Consider the following 19,620-nt stretch of genomic DNA (forward strand, 5'->3'; position numbering starts at 1 on the left):
TTCATGTCCTGTCAACCGAAGCCATGAGATTTTACACCAATGAAGTTGTTCTCTTTGTGATTCTGAACGCTACGGATCATTTTTTGAGTTCAAGCAGTAGCTCCGTGACCGTTCAAGGAGCAGACTTGCAGATCCTCCTCCCCGTCTCCATAGGCGACACCAGACGAAATCGGTCCATGAATCCACACAAATATGAGCAGCGGTCCAGAAAGGAATGCGCTTGGTCTGCAACGACAAAGTTTGATGTTGATGGAGATTCACAACTGTTGGGAGTTTACGTGTTTATTAGAAGCAGCCACAAACAATTTTCAAATAAATTCCGTTGGACAAGCTTGCCTATATATACCAATAACGTGTTAAAACATCCATGTAATAATCACGAAACTTTCAAATCACAATCTTCAAAACATTGACTAAAGACTCCAGCAACAAATGACGGGCAACAGTACAGCCAACTACTCGTATGCGACCTTCTTTTGCGGGACATGTGAGCAGCCTATCCGACTGGACTCTTCTCTCCTGGAGCATCAATCTCTCGAAGACGCAACAGGCAAGTCATTTAAATGTTTTGGTGAAGCTTGGTTTCAACAGGACAGGTACTGAAGGAATAAGAGAGTAGATCCATATTCTCAATTCCATGTATTGTAATGACTGACCGCTTCGCATTTTCTTACTTTCTTAGCACCATTATTGGATCAAGCTCGATCATTTCGAAATCTACGATCAACAACACTGCGTCCAACTCGCAGAGTCTTGCCTCCCGAAATATCCACTTCTTCACTCGAACGACGCACTACCGGCACCAACAATAACAACAATAGTGCCATGTGGAGAACGGGTGTCCCTGTCCAAGATTCCTTTGTAATGCTATCACGCTCACAAGTCAATGCAACGCCTTCTGCCTCTGCATCGTCATCAAATCTACCTCTACAACAACAGGACTCTTCACAGCAACGAGGCAATCTCAGTCATCGACTGAAAACTGCTGGAAAACTATTCGACTTGATATCTGGAGTGTCACAAGTAGATCACCCACTATGTCAGGACTGTGCCGATGAGCTGACAATCATGCTGGAAAAGCGTCTGTCTGAAGTCCGTAAAGAGCGGGACGTCTATTCTGCCTATCTCGACAAGCTGGAAGTAGACCGAGAATCTGGATCTGAGGATAACAAGATTACGGAGCATGATCTTGCAGCTGTAAGGGATAGCTGTATTATGACCTGGCTGTTGTCGTCGAATGGTGCTAAGATCCTTTTTAGCTCAAGGAAAGAGAAGACCAGTCACTACGAGTTTTGAAGGAGCTCGAGGACGAAAAAGTCCACCTAAAACACGAACTGGAATTACTGGAAGCCGAGTTACATGAATTAGATCATCTGGAGGCATGGTATGCAATGATCGATACGTTTATTTCCTTTTTGCCTTGACTGATTATCTCAACTCACTAGTTACTGGCAAGACGTCAACGAGTACGAAACAGAATTGCGTGAATTCCAAGATGAGAGAGACAGCATTCAGATGCGACAAGAGCATACAGACCGTCAACTTCAAAACTTGAGAAGGACGAATGTCATCAATGACACGTTCAGGATATGGCATGATGGACCTTTTGGAACTATAAATGGTAGTGCTTTTTCATCGCATAAATCTCATGGCACTAGTTGATATTCATGTTTTCTTTTTGCGCTTAGGTTTCCGTCTTGGACGTCTTCCTTCCATCCCAGTATGATTCAAACTCTGTGGTGTTAGTTCTTTTTGCTTTACTCACAACTACTAAAATTAGGTCGATTGGTCTGAAATCAATGCAGCATTGGGTCAGGTCCTGTTGCTTATGGACACTCTAACAAACAGACTCAGTTTCACATTCAAAACGTATGCTCTCAAAAGAATTTATGTCTTGCCTTGAGAAGCACTCATATGTTTCAAACCCTCACTTTTCGCTATTCAAAATCTTCAGGTATCGTCTGGTGCCCATGGGCAACTTTTCCCGTATTGAGAAGATTGAAGGAGACAAGGCTAGCTATGAGTTGTGAGTCGTTTGTACAGAATGAATAAATTTAAAGCGCTTCAACTGACCGAACTCTTAATAGATATGGATCGGGTGATATAGCTAGTGTACTCTTCTACAACCGTCGATTTGACATTGCCCTTATCGCACTTCTGAATTGCTTGCAGCAATTATGTGAACTCGTAGAGCACGACGGAGCCTTCAAGTTGCCATACCGGTGTGTGCTCTTGTTTTCTCTTACTAATGGATTGTTTTCTACGGTCGAACTCATAAACTGAATCTCTCTAGAATAAGCAAGGATAAGATTGGAGACACATCTATACGGCACTCCAATCTCGATGATACGTGGACGAAAGCACTCAAGTTCGTGTTGATCAACCTGAAATGGGTATTGGCTTACGCTTGGTATGTCCGTTGTTTTAATTGGTTTTGTGAGCCCTTTTATCAACCACTGAAGTAGTTCCAAACAATTTTAGTATGAAGGGGCCTGGTCAACGCCCAGAGGAGACAAAAACCTGAATAATGTTTTATTGTTTAAATGTGCTTCATTTGTATATTGTGGTTACTGCAACAGAGAATAATTCAGAAATGTTCAGAGGCAGTATCGCTAAAGCTTGAAATCATGACTTAAACAATGAACTATTTACTATCAACACGGCGTTGATGCCCTTCAACTATGCCTCCTACTAGTACTATGTAAACCGGCTGTTACAACTTTGGGTGGTCGCAAAATCGATTTAAGAGTTGGTTGATGATTACATACAGATCGTAGCTGCTTACCCTGTATTTCCACGTTGATCACTGACGTTCTGACACGTCAAGGGTCCAGAGATATGTGATGCACACCACAACAACTAGCAACAACAAAAAACGAGATTTTAGTAACAAACGCGTCTTAGTATTGAACTGAAAAGAAGAAACCACAACCACCAACTACAGTAGTACTACAACCCTCAAAACGCGTCCCCCTTCCTCATGCTTGCTGTTAGCTGCAGCCCCAAACGCGTTTGATTGGATGCAACTCTGTGGCCATTTTTCCAAACTTCTGAGAAACGATCATTCGAATCACCAAACTTCCAAGGTGTCATATTCGACATCCGACAAAGTGACTTCTGTTTCCGTTGACATGTGGTTTCATAAGCTTCTATGGGCTCTAGCAGCCATTCGTGCTGTTGCTGCAGTGACAAATTGCAACAGCACGATACGAACTACTCCTCAAGGTATCCGTTTTACCTCATTTAATGGAATTAATGCACATGAATTTATCATTCATCAACCGAAATTTCTTAGATTATGTCTTCTTGGTCGATGCAACTGACAACATGTGTCAATACAGGCAAGCAAACACCTTTAATTCATTGTCTATCAACTCTGAACCATTGACAAACCACTTCCTTAAACATTTCTAGTCTTCGTAAGCTACTAAAGCGGTCCTGTTTTCGGCATCAGGAATTGTGATTATGCGGTCCTTTGGACTGACGTGCTACCCTCCCTAGAAATCGCCAACGCCTTTGCCTCATTTGCCTCATCACTCTCTGCCCAGGATGATAGCAGATTCATTGTAATTCAGTATGGGGACTGGATACAATACTCTCATTTGACCCCCACATTCACCGTTGAGTCACATTGCTTCTTTCTTGGCAACTCGACTTATATGTTGTTGCAACAAAGCTGACTTCAACCCTTAACAACAGAACAACGCGTTTATGGTTACCTCCGCACTGATTGGGGCAGGTTGTGGCATGGGTCAACGACAAGCCACATTAGAAGGCATTCGTATGGTCTTGTCATCAAACGGTGGGAGTGATATCCTCTGTGACTTGGTCGGATGTGGTATATCATGGCGTGCTAATGCTCAAAAGAACGTTATTGTACTTACTGATGGGGGTGAGCAATATTTACAGTGAAATGTTGGTGATGATGTTCCTTGACCGAAATTGATTCAATTTTCGTAGATTCTGATCTCCCTACAAACGTGAACTACCGAATGACAAATCAGTCACCCAGTACATCCATGTGCTGGGGATCGTATCTCTATACTCGCGACATAAGTGGCAACCTTGTCGAAAATGGTTGTTCGAGCAACCTCCAATATGGTAAGGCTTCAACCACTCGCAAATTATTATCATTTCTGAACTTTTGCTGACATAGAGCCAAAGTGGACCGGTTCTATGGCCTTCATGGACTCATTAACGAGTGGAGGACCTATACCTACAGTAGGACCATGTTGCAATTTTATGGCTTATCTTGTCAAGTTTCCATTCGACGCACTGTTATAAACACTTACCGCACCTGTTGGCTAGTATTACCGGACTGATAGCGGACCAATCTCACTACAGCAGTCTTGGTATGATGAGATTGCAGCTACTGCCAAACTGATTGTTCAAAATGGTGCCATTGTCCATCTTCTGATGCAGCCTGCGAGTGACACGTCTTCTGGTACGTTGAATCTTTTCGATGATGGTTTTAATTGTAATGTTTGACAAAACAGCAACACTAGTCCCGGCACTCTTCGCCCCTCGCTCACAATTTAATGGATACAACGAGTACTTTCGTAAAATCGGTGCGCAAACGACTTCGGCCAATAACACTCAAGGTATAATGAAGTCTGCCTTTTCTTTGCAATCGAAGCATTCGACTGATCGTAACTGTTCAAAAACAGTTTTGCAATTTGGCGATCCTGCTGTTCAATCCATGGATTCAGATTATTTGAACTTTAATCCGAAACTGACGAATCAAAATCTGGCCAGCGTTGGCTTGAATTCGTCTCTTCAGTCGTCGGGTATGTGCAATGCGTTGACGTTGCTTGCATGTGGCTTGTCGCTAACCCTCCACTTCTCAACAGTTCTGTCTATGGGTGGACTTCTTCGTCTCTTCAACATTGGTGATTTGACTACCAGCTCAACCGGAGCTTCTAGATTTTTAAATGCTGCGTTGAGTACATCACTCACATGCTCTGTAAGTTCCGTAATATCATCTTGGAGGCATTGAGACGTTTTATTCACACTTCTCCCCAATTCTAAAACCAGTCTGACAATACGATTTACTCGCCTCCTGCCCCATCACCAAATCCAAGTGCAATAGCCTCAGCGGCGTCTTCAGTAGCTCCTTCTCCTGTAGTGACGTCTGCCAACCCTAATATTTTGGCATCAACAATTGTCTTGAACTCCGTGTTACCATCTCCCGTTCCAAGCACTGTCATGGCTTCAGTCCTACCATCTCCTATTCCAAGCACCGTCATGAGTTCCGTCTTACCGTCTCCTATTCCAAGCACTGTCATGGCTTCAGTATTGCCGTCTCCGATTCCAAGCACTGTCATGACTTCAGTCTTGCCGTCTCCGATTCCAAGCACTGTCATGACGTCAGTCTTGCCGTCTCCGATTCCAAGCACTGTCAGGACTTCAGTCTTACCATCCCTCATTTCAAGCGCTGTCATGACTTCAGTCCTGCCATCTCCTATTCCAAGCACTGTCAGGACTTCCGTCTTACCGTCCCCCATTCCCAGCACTGTCATGCCGTCTCCTCTGCTGGCATCCGCTAAACCTTCCATTGTACCTTCTACTTTGGTCTACCCTTCGCCTATGACAAGGGTATCAGCGGCTTCAGCTCCCTCTTCTCCCACTCCAGCCAGTCCGTCTCCAATGTCAACGAGCGTCTTGGCAGATTCAGTGGTCATACCGTCGTCCATTCCAGCAACGTCATCATCTCCTGATGTAAGCCAAACAGATTCTTACAAACGTCCTACTCAATTTTAAGTGCTGCCTATATCTCTTTTGTCTACAGGCTTCACCAACACCGGAACCATCAGGCGCAAATGTAGTGCCTATTGCAATTGGTGGTGCGCTGGGTGCAGCGTCGATATTTGGTGCCAGCATAATCTACCGACGCTCTCGTCACCACCTTCCAGGAGCAGGTGGTGTATCAGCAGGACCAGCAAGGCTCTCAACGAATGGTCATAATCCATTGTATGAGGGGTTGAGCTCGTTGTCGGAGAATCCTCTGTACGAAGACCCGTTGAGGAAGATGGATTTCTTTTCATCATCTTTCGCTGATTTGGCCTGATACCGGAAAGACACGTATAGTCTGAATAAATATCGTTGATACCTTATACTAGTACTAAGTGGAAAATAGAAAACACTGGCGCAGACAGCAAAATGTTACTGTTGGGATGAAAAAGCCACATAGTTTGTATGATGCGATGATGCGATAATTCAGCTTAGATATTGCTTCCAATTGACGCCCAATTGACGCGTTTGTGTGGTGAAATAAGTTGATGCGTATCTGGTCATCATTTTACACACTAGTACTTTTGTATTTTCAACCCAGCACTTTTTTCTTATAGCGGTCGCTCAAATGGCCACGTTAGAAGCGCCTGAAGTAAGTTCAAGAGCATCATCAGCACCTGGAAGTGCTCGACAGAACTCTCAAGGAGCAGCATCACAGATCTCCTCCCCACAGCTTGAACCAAGAAGTGTTTCCCAGCATGTATCAGAGAATGAACAAGAATTAATCGAAGGAGATGATGAAATTAATGAGAATACTCCATTGGATGAACAAGAACAGGGTGCTGAGACTGGGGAAGACTCGCCCGCCGAGTTCAATGTCAACATTGTGGACGAGGAACCACGCATTGTGGATTTGGCTGCTGAACAAGAACAACAATTTAAAGATCAGTTGGCTCAAAAGTAAGTTTAATATTCTGCAATTTAATTGGGTATCATTCTTACTCGGCAATTAGTTGGCATATCACGTTCTAACCATTTATCTATATGATATAGACGAAACACGTTACGAGAATCCTTGTTGCAAAAGACACCTCAGAATACGAGTTACTATACATTTTCAAAGAAGGAAACCGTCGTGGTCGATACGGTTCAAAACTTTTGTCGGCAGTACACGCAATTGTATCCTTCTCGAAAGGAATTGTTGATACTTCCTCAGAATGAATTTGGACAACAGGTAGAGATGCGAACCATCTATAAAATCTATTATCGAGTGTAATCTGACGGTACTTTTTTGGCTGTGTGGTAGAAATTCATTTGCACGACAATCAGACCAACCCAGCTACCATTCAAGGAACTTTACGATTATCGTAGTTGCGCCAAGTTTGTATCGGATTACCTCTCATACGAGCTTCTGGAACCTGCTCATGAAGGAGTGAGTGAATAATCGACAACTCAAATGTAGGTTTTGAGGCAAACAAAATAACAATTAATTTTATCAGCCCAAGGTTGTGCCGTCACCAACATACACCTTAAAGATGCAAAGTGGAAACTGCTTCGATTTTTCAGTCCTACTAGTCTCCCTTCTTCGTGGAGTTGGCTATGACGCATACGTCGTATCTGGATATGCATCAAATCAAATCACACTCGTAGACGAAACTCGAAATGATGCTTCAGCAATTGGACTCCCTCAACCATTCAGCACAAGCAAATCGCCACCAGCTGTTGCACCAGCTGCGTTTGGTCATTCAGATGGAGCTTATGCAAATGATGGAACAAATAGCTCGTCACATCCACCATCGGCTGCCCCGAATAAACCAATGACGCCTATTCAGATGGCATTAAAGTATGCGTCGTCTGGATACAAGCTGCATTCTATTGCTGAGAAGTATCGAGTCAAGCCGCCGAGACAGATGCAGAGTGCCTTTTTGGCAAAGATGGAGAAGAAACGGCTGGAAGCTGAAGCGAAGGTTGCTCCTGTTGTTGCAGCGCAAGAGCCAGTCGCTAATGAGGTAAAGAATGTGCGGAGAGCATTCTACTCTGCAGAGATCATCACTTTGATGTTGTTTTTTTGGCTTTCCATTCAATAGGTCGTTGATGACGACGACGATGAATTGAAGGGTCTGCGTGTTCATGCTTGGGTCTTAGTGCTACCAGGACGACGAGATATCGCAGAGCCTTTCTTTATAGGTAAGACACTAAATTAGCGCATATAGCGAAAAGCAAGCCAACGAACAGAGCTTATGTGTCTCAACTGACTTTAGAACCAACAACCGGTCGAGTCTACGGAACAGAAGACGAACGATATCTCGGTGTTGAAAGTGTGTTTAGTCCGATGAACTACTGGGTCAACATGCAGACGTGTTATGACGGTCTGAAGGTGAACCGTGAATGTTGTCAACATTGTGGGTACGAGTTAACACTTCATTCATTGCTCGGTTTAGGGAATCTCATTCAACTTATGGGACAATGCGAAATGGGAGTATGTCCTCAAGACACCTCCAGAGCCTCAACGAAAAGATGCCTCAAAATCTAAACCGGCAGCTTGGAGGGACGAAGAGTCAGATGAAGATGATTTGGGAGATGATGAGGAACATATTGCTATGCCGACACCATGGCCAAATGCAATATCATTGACGAGAGAAGAGTTTGAAACGAGACTGCCTGCTGGCGGAAAGACGACGCTGTTTAAAAACCTTCAGCTGGTATGTGGAGATACGATCCAAAAAAATGACAAAGACGAAGAGCTCATCCCGTGTTGCAATGTAGGAAAACTGGGCAGAATACCATCGGCCAGATGGTATGATATCTCGATTGACATATTTCGCTGACGACGAGACGGGTTTCAACGGCGAAATTCGAGAAGTCTTTGCTAACAGAAGGTGAATTAGACATGGCGAAAAAGTTCTTTTGGTCTGTATTAATGTCAATGGCTTCAATAACGCATACACACAACCAATAGGGATAAACTGAGTGAGAGAATTCGGCTCCCAGATCGCAACCAAATCCATGACTTTTTCGATCGTGGACGAGGAGCTGGATTACAAGAACACGTTTCAGTGAATGGAAAAACGATCGAGATGAACTTCTATCCTAGTGCTCGTTCAGATGGCTTGTTGAAAAGGCTCGAGTCACCACGAAAGGTGTGTGATGCAACAAAAAGCTGGAAGAACAACTGGGTCTACGGGAACTGACTTGCTCCCCTCTGTTCACACCTCAGATTATTGAATTCTTTGAAACACGAGATGATCGATTAAAGTATCGATCTGTGACATTTGATTCACCTCCAAAAGGAAGCGATGATGAACGTGGACCAATGATTAAGATGACTGAAAAGTTTACAAGAAATACAGGTTGGTGGCAAAACAAATTGAAGACAAGGTTGCATCTTGGCACTAAAGCTAGCTTTTCTACGCGCAGATGTCGGTGCAGGTGTTGACCCTTCGAAAAAGACATACTTCTTAAAGGAAGAAAAGGTACAGAGGTTTTTTGGGAGAACAAAAAAGTGTCTAGAAGTCATCCTAAACTCCAAACATATATGTTAGATTCGCGTCGTCTATCACCGTGACGAAGGGCGTATCCTTTCATCATTCCACGAATTTAAGAAACCACCACCGGAACAAAAAGTTCCATTCGTAGGACTATCGTCATCATTCGAGGTTTGTCTGCAACAATTTGAGATGAGACCTTCGTGATGTAACTCTCTCTTTCGTTTGCATTTCGTCAGGTCAATTCATTACGAAAGCCACTCAAGAAACCAGAACTGTTTGCACTCCTCAACTCCTTATTACGAGCTGAGCAGATCTGCTTACAAGCCGTTCGAGGATCTGAACGTGAAGTCAGAGACATTTTACAAGCAAGACAAGCTGAAGAGTCGGAGATTGTGCTGAATGTTTCAGTGTTTGATACTACAAGAAATCAAGTACGTGTGCAAAATTCTTTGATAGGCGATGGGCATTGTTGGTTTTTTTTCTTGCAATATAAATACGTATACATACTAGGCTCCATCTGAGGAAGAAAAGGCTGTACATAAAGGTACTGAGGACGAAACGAAACGTGATTTGGATTTGGATTATCTGTCTCCATTCCTTATCAACTATGTAAGATATCAACGAAAGCACCTCATCGAAAGTCGTGATCAATTTAGTTACTTCCATCTTTTTTTGCAGCCACCGGGCCACATTCTCAACCGTGAAGAAGCTCTCGCAGTGAAAGATGCATGCATCAAGTCGCTCAAGGAACGGCTCCTGGAACGTGCCAATATTATTCAAACAAGACTTGACGCCCTGACTGCCGAGTATCAAAAGAGACAAGCTGCTTTTGCAAGAAATGTCGATGGAGATCGGATTCACACTGCAGAAGAATTTGCACGGTTTAGTGAAGATGCTCTGTTTAGTATTCGTGTGCATGAGAAGCGTTTGATCAAGGTAATTTGACTTTTCCCAAAAGTCTAAGAAAACTTAGAGACCGATGCCAATGTTGAACAACGTCACTGACTTGGGCCCCACTTTTAATTAGCACAAGGAAGATGCACCGGAGAAACTCATCGAGCTAGACACCCGATTACGTAGGGATTCAAGATTACAAGCTGCCTTTGTTTGAGTTTTGCCTTTGTCTTCTTATCCTAATACACTGCCATCATTTCACACACGAGATTATTCACTTACATACCAACGCGTGGCCTTATTTTGTCTACTGTGAATTGCCTTTTCGTTTTACTTGAACGCCGGCCTTGTGGGTTACTGCTATTTTATCGACCGGGAAGTGTTTGAGATATTCTGAAGCTTGAAGGTAATGATTTCTAAAAGTCCGAGAACCTAGAAAAGTGGCTATAAGCCGTACTCATCCTGGACTTCAAACGTTTTTTCAGATCCGTGTCGTCTATCGCCGCGAAGGAGCACGAATCCTTTCATTCTTCCACGAATTCAAGAAGATCCATATGCCGTATGGCAATCCAAAAATCTAGCTCTTTGGTGTTTTTATATGCAAATATGAACCAAATGACTTTCCGCTGGTTCAGCAACGTTCACGCCTATTCTACCGCCATTGAAACAGATCGAGAGACTATTGTTAGCACTGTGGCTCATGTGCAAGTCTCTTGTGCCCCATACTTTTATTCTGCGTCCATCTATGAGAGTCAACTCAGAATGTTACAATGTCTAGTACACGACGATAAATTAGAAGGAGGCGGTGAAAACATTCAGGCCACATCAGTGATTTATAGCAAGTCCTGTTGCGTCAACTCTCTTTTCATATTCACACAAATCCCAACTTTTCTGTCAGCTGATCCCCTTCTCAAGTAGTTTTACACACTACGGGTTGACTCACTATCCCACGGTACGTGTGGCCACGACGGATATGCGGGTTGGGATCTCTAAAGTCTCTGTCTTTGTGTCTGCCCTTCGTCCAAGCCATGATAAAATCTTGTTAGCGAATTGGATGATCCATGTATATGATGAGTGAGCCTTTATGGTCAGAGGAATTAATCGAAGCAAGTTCTTTGATAACAAGATATTCACATACAGTCGATAAGTGGTTGCGCTGTAGCCAGCCTCATTGCTACAGATGCAAAGTTGACATCACTTTGTGTCCCCGAACAGTATCCAAATCACTTCAGGTGCTCCAATTGTAAGTGATGTGATCGTCAGCAGCGAGAATTTCCTATAAAGGAGTCAAGCAATATGTAAGGCAGAGAAACAATGCCTTCTAGGGCCCTTCTTACAACTGCAAAAAAAAAGAAACTCACATGCTTATCACTACTTCTGGATCCACATTCAACTTTTTGGTACCATTACTTGTGGTCGCAACATGCTGACCGCGAGAGCCTTGATGACTCTTTCTGAAATTGTCACCTTTGAATTCAGCAGGTAAGGCTTTAGGCAATGGTGGAGTACTTGATTTTTTGTGGATCAAGATCTTTTTGTTGGTGTATCATGCTGTAGAGAAGAGCTAGTAAAATAGGTCAGTTACCTGAATGGCGACAACCACAATGACGGGGTGTTTTTACTTACATTTTTAGCCAACCGGGATTCAAAGTTTGCTATGTAGCTCTTTTCAGCATTAGAATCAGCTCGGTCGCCCGTCAATACCTGTGCGTAAGAGGGTATCTTTTCTATCAAAGCACCCACTATCCTTTGCGCTATTTGTGGTCGTTGGTAATCTATTTTGGTAGAGCTTTGTAAGAAAGCGAGTTTCGAAAGTAAACGTCTATCAAATACATGCTTAATTTCACGAGTCTTTCGTTCTCTCCAAATATCGTCAGAGTTGGAAATCCTGGCCAAATACTAACTCGTCAACAGCTCATATATCTCTCCTCCTAATCACAATCAACAGCCACGACCTCGGCCACTCCTTTTAGCTTTTAAGCAGGCTTCTCGTACTCGGGAGCCTGGTGGTGGAAGTGTCAAATCGTTGGTTCGAATTGGTTTATGAGGTCTAGATAGCCTACTTCAACTTTTTGCAAAGTTCTTGCAAAGAATTCAACCATGACGGCATGCTGTGATAGAGTAAAAGATCAGAAATCCACGTTTAATGTAATGTCAGAAGTACAAACCATTTTAACTGAAACAGCTATTCTTCAGCATCACTTTCAAAACGAAGACCAGCATATATGCAATTCAAAAACGAAATAATGTATTTTTCTTTCCAAATCACCTCCTCTCTCTTATTACAATTCATCTCGGACAGCTTCTTCCGATGCAGCTGGCGGAGCGGTACACAGACCCTCATCATCACCACCTTCCCCACATTCCTGAGCTTTAGTTGCAGTCTCAGTCTCATCCACCTTTTCCACCTTTGCTTCTTCTTCCTCCTTCTTCTCCTCCTCTTTAACCTTATCACTCAACGAAGGCTCGAAATCAAATTTAAGATTCCTTCCTCGTCCAGCCATCAAGTCAATCAAAAAGTCGACAACACTTGATTCTTCAAATCCACCACGGAAGGGCTGGTAGACGTGTTTCTTGGCCACTATAGCCACAATGTTTGGTAGCATGTCAGAGACATCAAAGTCTCGAATCAGTTTACGGCCGCCTGGTGTTATGGCGTTGATCCATGAAAACGAGACTGCAAACAGAAACACAGGAATCAGACGACATTTGTGCTGAATCAACCCACATATATAACTTACATGGTGCCGTCCTATCATGCATTTTCTTCTTGATCCCTTCCAAGACTTGCATGTGGGCTGCATGTTCAGAAACCGACTCTTCGAATTCAGATTCCAGATTCATAAATGTCAAGATACATATACCGGCTCTGCCAGTACACAAGTCTTGTAAATCCTCGTTTGTCTTGATTTCAGCGACTTTGGGATCAACTATGACCATATAAGAGTTAGCATAATAACCATGCGTTTTCGGCATTTACACCACTCATTTTGTTGAAAACATACTTACAAGGTACAGGAGTAGGAGATGGAGCGGCAGTAGCTTTCGATTTAGCATTTTCCTTCCCTGCAGATGCTTTAGGTTTGGCATATTCAGACAAGAACTTGGAGAGTCCTTCGTGTTTCATGACACCTATGACAGCAGGAAAAAAATTCTTCAGCCAAAACCAGGAGACACGAATATATATTTGCTACCAACCTTCATAACGAATCGGTTCACCCCCAACAGGAATAACAACCACAGCAGGCGCATCTTCAACGCCCAACCTTTCAGCAGCAGTCGATGGATCTTTGGCCGTTCGTATCTCTCCAAGTGACAATCGACCTTTGAATTCGGCAGATAAAGCTTTAAACAAGGGTGGAGTACTTGATTTTTTGTTGATCAAGATGGCTTTTGCTAGTGTATCATTCTGTAAGGGATAAGCGATTTGAGGAGATCAGTAAAACGAACAAGCATAACCAAAATTAAGACTTTTTGCTTACATTTTTATCCAACCAGGAATCAAAGTTTGCTGGTACTCTGTACCCCTTTTTAGCTTCAGAATCAACCTGGTCGCCTGTCAATATTTGTACGTATGAGGGTATCTTTTCTATAAGGGCGTCCACTATGCCTTTCGCTGTCCGTGGTCCTTGGTAATCTATTGTAGCAGTGACTTGTAAGACAGCGAGTGTGGGTAAGATTACGTGACTATCGAATAGATTCATGCCTTGAGGAGTTTTTTTATTCTCTCCAAATATCTTTAAAGTTGGAAATCCTAAACGCCAAAAAATGAACGATCAATTACCTAACATATCGCTCCCAGATCTACTACAACAATACCTTGCACTTGGTACTGCCCACACAAAGGCTTATTGCTTTCCTCATCACAATCAAGAGCCACGACCTTAGCCAGTCCTTTTAGCTTTTCAGCAGCCTTCTTGTACTCAGGAGCCTGGTGGTGGAAGTGTCAGATCGTTGGTGCGAGTTGGTTCATGAGGTCTAGACAACATTATGTAGGTGTTTACCAAGTTCTTGCAGTGGCCACACCACGGAGCAAAGAATTCGACCATGACTGCATGCTGTGATAGTGTAGATGTGTAAAAGTTAGAATTTCGTGATGACTGTCAGAGTTTCAAACCAGTGAAATGTTGAAGGGATGTGATGTCTTGACTTCCATCCCGTCAAGGACACTTACATCAGATTGCAGAACTTCTTGCGTAAATGTCTTTGAAGATACTGAGATCACTGGATCTCGAGACGAGTACAGAGCGCTGGTGCTGGAAATCAGAAATAATAGTAGTTGCCAGGAAACCATTGTTTGCCTGCAAGATCCTACGATTAAAAGAAGGCTGGCAGGTTAAATAAATGACGGTCAAGGTACAATACTCCACTTACTGTTAATAGCTTTACCGTTTAATTGCTATGCTATGCGATTTGTATTCGAATGAGAAGATTGGCAAACCAATACATACGACGCAAGACACCGTGAGAAAATTACTACCCCTTGCTAAGGCCATTTAACGCGTTTCAACACGGTCCAAATTCTTATTCCAAACGTCGAGCGCGAGCTTGAAAGCCCAAAACAGTTCCGTCCAATTCGTCAAAAAACGCAGTTCAACCAATATGGACGAAAAGACCTTAAAGCAGACCCAAAACCTGCAGCTAATCGACCAGCTCATGGACGAAATATCATTACTAAGGGTCAATGTGAAGAATGCTACTTCTTGGAACCCCAAAACAGATTCAAAGCAAACCAAACTGCCAGACAAGTTCATTCCCGTCAATGACACAATCAAGAATATAGAACGGCTGTCTGGTATGGCAATATTATGCAATCGTTATAAAACTTGATGACTGAGTTACTACTTAATTGCAGGGCTGCTCCAAGAGGGCTTACGGAAACCAGATCCAACCAATACATAGCTAGGTTCTCGACAACATGTTATTTAAATTGTACAAAGTTATTCCCAGCACAGCAATTCTATAAATACAACATATTATACATACATCCTTCACGGGGCGTTTCTAGACAGTCGTCTCATCCAGTTCAGTGTCGTTCCCAGCACCATCAACATCAACCGCCGAATCATCCACCATCTCTTCATCCTTCTCTTCTTCTTCCTTCAACACTTCATCAAAGCCCTCCGTAGCTTCTTCTGTTGCATCCACCGGTGCAGCTGCTGCTGTTTGAGCGTCCCTACCAAACCATTTGAAACATTAACATCATGATAACGTCCGAATGCAACCACATGAACCACCCATTTACCATGGAATACTGAACTTCGTAACTCGTGGCTTGGTATCCAATATACTACGCTGCAGTAACTCCAACTGCACAGGTGTCGGTGGCGTCTCTTTCAATACTTCATCCGTGTAATCGTGATTTACGTAATATCCAATACGAACAAACTCGCGTTCCATATAGCAGCATGATAATAGTATCACTGTCACGCCGACAATGTCTTCTTGGGGTAGTCGTTCTGGGTTTGGTGCATCTGCCTGGATGGTGGATAGAATGCATTGTTTGGTATAGAGATTTGGAGGCGAAATATATCGCGACTTAAAAAAACAGACAAGCTACACGGTATAACGTACCTCGAACACAAACTTGCTTGATCCAACAGGCACAGGTCCAACAGACAAGGTCTCCAGCATTTGATCGTAAGATTCATCATCTGCTGATCCAACATACACTAGCTTGAATTCAAGATCTGCAAAAAAAAAGTGCCAAAGGTTTGATCAATGTTAATGAGCTCTGCACTTTCACCTTCCGTCCCAACAATCATGATACCAAAATAGCCAATTCCAACCAAAACGGCATACAAATTAAACAATTTTCAATACTAACCATCTTTAAGTTCCTCTAGTACTTCAAACGTGATTTCAAAACGAAATGGATCAAAGAATGTTGCTGGATTGCTCAGCACCTAGTTATACGACTAGAGATTAAATGGATGGATGCAACGATTGGTACGCATACAGCTGATCTTACTGAAACATTCTTGATAGCTACTAATGCCATGGTTTTCCGCCTGAGTTTTAGCTTTTTGGAGTTTTGTCAAGTTACTGGCACTGGGATGTGAGAATACCAGACGAGAGGAGGCGACTTAAGGTTATGGATACGACGCGTATTCGAGTACTATACGCGTAAGCAAACCATCAACGAGAATGCAAACCTACAGAATTAGCTACAATCGGTGCTGTGCTTGCGAAGTTTTGAGTTTTCCTGATCTTTTCGTTCTTGACACGTCCCATCAGTTTCGTAAATAGTTCCACTTCGTGATCTGATCAAATTTGCAACGAAACAAGCCCAAAGTTCTGATTGATGAACCATCTGGAAACCAAGCGAAAAAAATATCAGCTGCCCGTCAGGTATAAGCTCTTAATCATCCATGTAGTTTGTTCCTTATTTCACAAGATAAATACAATGTGTATCGTAACATGACACTATCCGATGTGATGATGAGACTTATTCAACAAGTGATGGCAGAGCAGTCTCAAATCCATTAACCACTTTGGAGAGATTGCTCAAATGATCAGATCGTGGTTGTGACAACTAGTATATTGACAAGGGTGAATGTGAGTACCAACATGAGGAGGAATTAGGTGCTGTTTTTTGCGTTGAAAACTTGTTCATCCCAGAAACCTACCTCTCCAACATCATAAACATAGAGATACCCATCAGAAGAACCTAACGCTGTCCTCCTTCCCTCTTTATCCCAATCCAGCTTGTTCAAGGCCATACCATTACCAACATGAATGCTGACAGTAGGAACCTAATCGGAATTTGCAAAACGTATGGGTCAACTTTATTCGTCTGACCGATCAGGACTTCAAAAACAAATCGACCAACCTCAGCCTCTTGGGTCAAATCATAAACATCAAATTTGCCACTCGCATCAACACTAGCGAAAACTCCAGAATGAACAGGTGACCATTTCACATCATATATGTGATCATCTGCATTCTCAAATGATGCAATAGGATGTATTGTTGTTGCAGATGTTGATGGTTTGGCTGACGACTAGACGTGACAAAGGAATTATGTCAAGTCATGAATATTGTTCCAATGTCAGACACAGGCGAAAAACACTAAGAGATAGAGACGATACCTTGGCACTCCAAAGTTTCAAAGTCCAATCAACAGACGAGGACAGAAATAGATCTGAAAACTCATTTGCTGGATGGAAATGAAGACCTGTTATCATTCCATAGTGACCTTTATACACATCCAATAGGTTCAATCCAGCTTTACTGTACGAGCGAAAAAAGCTGGTCACCAATTGTGAATACATTACGTGAATTTCCTGCAACTAACAAACCTTCCAGCTCGATCATATCTGAATGCTTGATATATACTGCCTTCTTCTGTACCAACCCAAAATGTGGAAGAATCAGTGTGTGTAAAGCCCATACACGTGACCGACACTTCAGGTGTCTTGGGATGTGAAGGATGTATTAATTCCAATATTTCCTAGACCATCGCCAAGATATAGTCGATTAGTCCCCGTGGGTTTTTTTGCTCAACCAACACTACGTTGAATCACCCTTACCACTGGTTGAGCAAGCATATCCAATTGCCAAGAACATACCATCCCATCCGTTGATGCCGAGATGAGATTATGAGCATTCTGTGTTCCAACCATACTCATACCATATACAGGATGTGCATGTCCACTGGATGATAACGGTGTCTTCAACACTGGAATGCTCTTTGATCGAGTATCCCATAGTACTATTTGGCCTGTCGATGTACCACCTACAATAAGATTCTGATGGAATTCTGAAAAGATGGCTGAGGTCACGTCGGACTAAAAAATTGAGATGGATTGTTGGACTTATGCGACCACATATGCAATGAAGGCAGCCTCCAAACAATGGCTCCGGGCTAAAGCGTTGAGGTCAAATGAACTTACCTGGGCATGAAATATAAATTCAGGCCGTTCAGCCAAGTGTAGATTCCAAACTAGTACTAGACCGTCTGGATCATTGGGAGACGAGGTGTTTTTGTTGTATGATCCAAGCAACAATTCTGGAAACTAGAAACATTGAAAAATGGAACGTCAACCACGACTGTGCTGTAAGTTGTCGTCTTTTTCTACCCATTCACTGACCTTGGGAGACCATCCGACTGATGTCAGTGCACGATTCCGTGTCCACCTTTCATCATAAAATGTGCATACTTCCTTGACTTCTGTCGACGCGCTCCTGAAAAAAGGAAGACATTTAGGCCAAAAAAGATGGGATTTGCAATGTTCCTCCTAGTACGCCAACTTCTTCAATCCTCATACCTGTCGAGATCATCACCAGCCGTATAATCAACCATGAAATCATATCGATCATTCAGTGCTCTCTCCACAATCTTGGTCGACTGTTCGAAAAAGCCCAAAAACCTATCCGACATTAGAATCCGTTCTTTTTCTTCTTCGGTTAGCTCTATGTTTGGAAAGTGATGACAAATGTGCTGAGCTGAGAATACGATTGATATAATGCTGAGGACTGACTTGGTAGTATAGGAGCCTCCTTGTCGTCTAAGATTGTGGGTTCTGTTTGTAGTATTGGTGTTGCGGCAGGAGCGATTTGAGGAGGAGTTACAGAGACCGGAGATGTTTGTGCTTCTATTGCTGGTTCTGGTTTCCATTCGGAGGTTTGCACTTCTTTACTATAAATGACCTTTTCCTGTGTTTAGGCATGGTGTGAGTGTATGCTTGATGCGTCATTACCATAATGAGCTTGATACTTTTGGTGGGATATCCAATATCAGGAATTCTACAGATGATAGATTTGGCACGTATCTACAAATATAAGAGTTGGATCAGCTTGCTTTATCAACCCTCCTCAACACCAAGTTCGTCGTACTTTTCAACCGTCTTATCCACGACACTTTCAGACTCGTCTCCTTTACTTGCAGCAATACCACCAGTGGTGCTATCAGGATTTGAGACAGCAGGAGAGGCAGCTCTAATACCAGTGGACGATCTGGTAGGTGACGATTGGGTCTTGTCCCCAATAAGAGCCGAGACCAGATCATCAATGTCTGATCGATCCTGATACATTCCTCCAGCCAATGTGCTCTATAATGAGCAAAAAGAAGGTGAATAAGTGAGCAGTGGTTGAGGGAGTGCGGTGAGTGTCTCAGATGTACACAGCTCTAATAGAATTCAATACGCAAACAAGGGATACACCGTAAAATACATCAAATATCAACAATAATCAACAAGTATTATACGATACCCTTGCAGTTGGAGCCGCAGTTTTTCGTTCATCTTTCTGTTTCCGCAGTTCGAGAAGCTTTTGGCGTTTTCGTTCCAACTCTTGCTTCCTGGCGTCTGCCATCTCCGTAGCGAATGATTAAACACGTATGTAATAATATGTAGAGGCTTTAAGCTTCCCGTCTGCTTGATCTTGGTTCCAACACTGGAGTTTTCAGAAATCGAAGGATTATGACAACGATATCACCAGTAGTGGTGAACGCGTATAGAGATTCGGAAAGCGGTCTCAAATATTACGATTTAGTCCGTGCAAATCC

At 43.0% G+C, this 19,620-nt stretch overlaps 5 protein-coding genes across 5 annotated transcripts; 2 read left to right on the forward strand and 3 right to left on the reverse strand.

Annotated features, from left to right (window-relative positions):
- Positions 1 to 432: 432 nt before the first annotated feature.
- Positions 433 to 6,067, forward strand: SmJEL517_g04138 (uncharacterized protein; the record flags this gene model as incomplete). Its single annotated transcript, XM_031170066.1, has 19 exons — positions 433 to 571; positions 683 to 1,197; positions 1,260 to 1,384; positions 1,446 to 1,621; positions 1,689 to 1,720; positions 1,781 to 1,869; positions 1,955 to 2,026; positions 2,088 to 2,222; positions 2,294 to 2,410; positions 3,455 to 3,566; positions 3,700 to 3,892; positions 3,961 to 4,101; positions 4,157 to 4,221; positions 4,309 to 4,444; positions 4,506 to 4,601; positions 4,668 to 4,787; positions 4,851 to 4,963; positions 5,035 to 5,718; positions 5,789 to 6,067. The coding sequence occupies 19 exons, from the start codon at positions 433 to 435 to the stop codon at positions 6,065 to 6,067; spliced, it is 3,339 nt and encodes a 1,112-aa protein (XP_031023950.1).
- A 291-nt stretch (positions 6,068 to 6,358) lies between these two features.
- SmJEL517_g04139 (uncharacterized protein) lies at positions 6,359 to 10,329 on the forward strand (the record flags this gene model as incomplete). The annotated part of the gene is made up of 16 exons (XM_031170067.1): positions 6,359 to 6,690; positions 6,784 to 6,964; positions 7,037 to 7,162; positions 7,230 to 7,739; positions 7,818 to 7,917; positions 7,992 to 8,107; positions 8,172 to 8,432; positions 8,497 to 8,609; positions 8,690 to 8,870; positions 8,948 to 9,080; positions 9,148 to 9,203; positions 9,273 to 9,386; positions 9,455 to 9,649; positions 9,729 to 9,827; positions 9,897 to 10,154; positions 10,246 to 10,329. 16 exons carry the CDS (start codon positions 6,359 to 6,361, stop codon positions 10,327 to 10,329), a joined length of 2,859 nt encoding a protein of 952 aa, XP_031023949.1.
- Positions 10,330 to 12,394: 2,065 nt separating this feature from the next.
- On the reverse strand, positions 12,395 to 14,406 carry SmJEL517_g04140 (uncharacterized protein; the record flags this gene model as incomplete). Its single annotated transcript, XM_031170068.1, has 8 exons — positions 12,395 to 12,789; positions 12,854 to 13,042; positions 13,122 to 13,244; positions 13,311 to 13,521; positions 13,595 to 13,866; positions 13,932 to 14,043; positions 14,117 to 14,170; positions 14,287 to 14,406. 8 exons carry the CDS (start codon positions 14,404 to 14,406, stop codon positions 12,395 to 12,397), a joined length of 1,476 nt encoding a protein of 491 aa, XP_031023977.1.
- A 710-nt stretch (positions 14,407 to 15,116) lies between these two features.
- SmJEL517_g04141 (uncharacterized protein) lies at positions 15,117 to 16,113 on the reverse strand (the record flags this gene model as incomplete). The annotated part of the gene is made up of 5 exons (XM_031170069.1): positions 15,117 to 15,288; positions 15,358 to 15,590; positions 15,687 to 15,802; positions 15,940 to 16,018; positions 16,084 to 16,113. The coding sequence occupies 5 exons, from the start codon at positions 16,111 to 16,113 to the stop codon at positions 15,117 to 15,119; spliced, it is 630 nt and encodes a 209-aa protein (XP_031023978.1).
- Positions 16,114 to 16,560: 447 nt separating this feature from the next.
- SmJEL517_g04142 (uncharacterized protein) lies at positions 16,561 to 19,427 on the reverse strand (the record flags this gene model as incomplete). The annotated part of the gene is made up of 13 exons (XM_031170070.1): positions 16,561 to 16,647; positions 16,742 to 16,867; positions 16,945 to 17,115; positions 17,204 to 17,345; positions 17,414 to 17,565; positions 17,684 to 17,902; positions 18,008 to 18,130; positions 18,206 to 18,299; positions 18,383 to 18,527; positions 18,596 to 18,770; positions 18,832 to 18,886; positions 18,951 to 19,165; positions 19,326 to 19,427. 13 exons carry the CDS (start codon positions 19,425 to 19,427, stop codon positions 16,561 to 16,563), a joined length of 1,806 nt encoding a protein of 601 aa, XP_031023975.1.
- Positions 19,428 to 19,620: the final 193 nt, after the last annotated feature.

This window comes from Synchytrium microbalum (assembly GCF_006535985.1).
Source record: "Synchytrium microbalum strain JEL517 chromosome Unknown SmJEL517_scf0026, whole genome shotgun sequence".
Lineage (NCBI taxonomy): Eukaryota > Fungi > Chytridiomycota > Chytridiomycetes > Synchytriales > Synchytriaceae > Synchytrium > Synchytrium microbalum.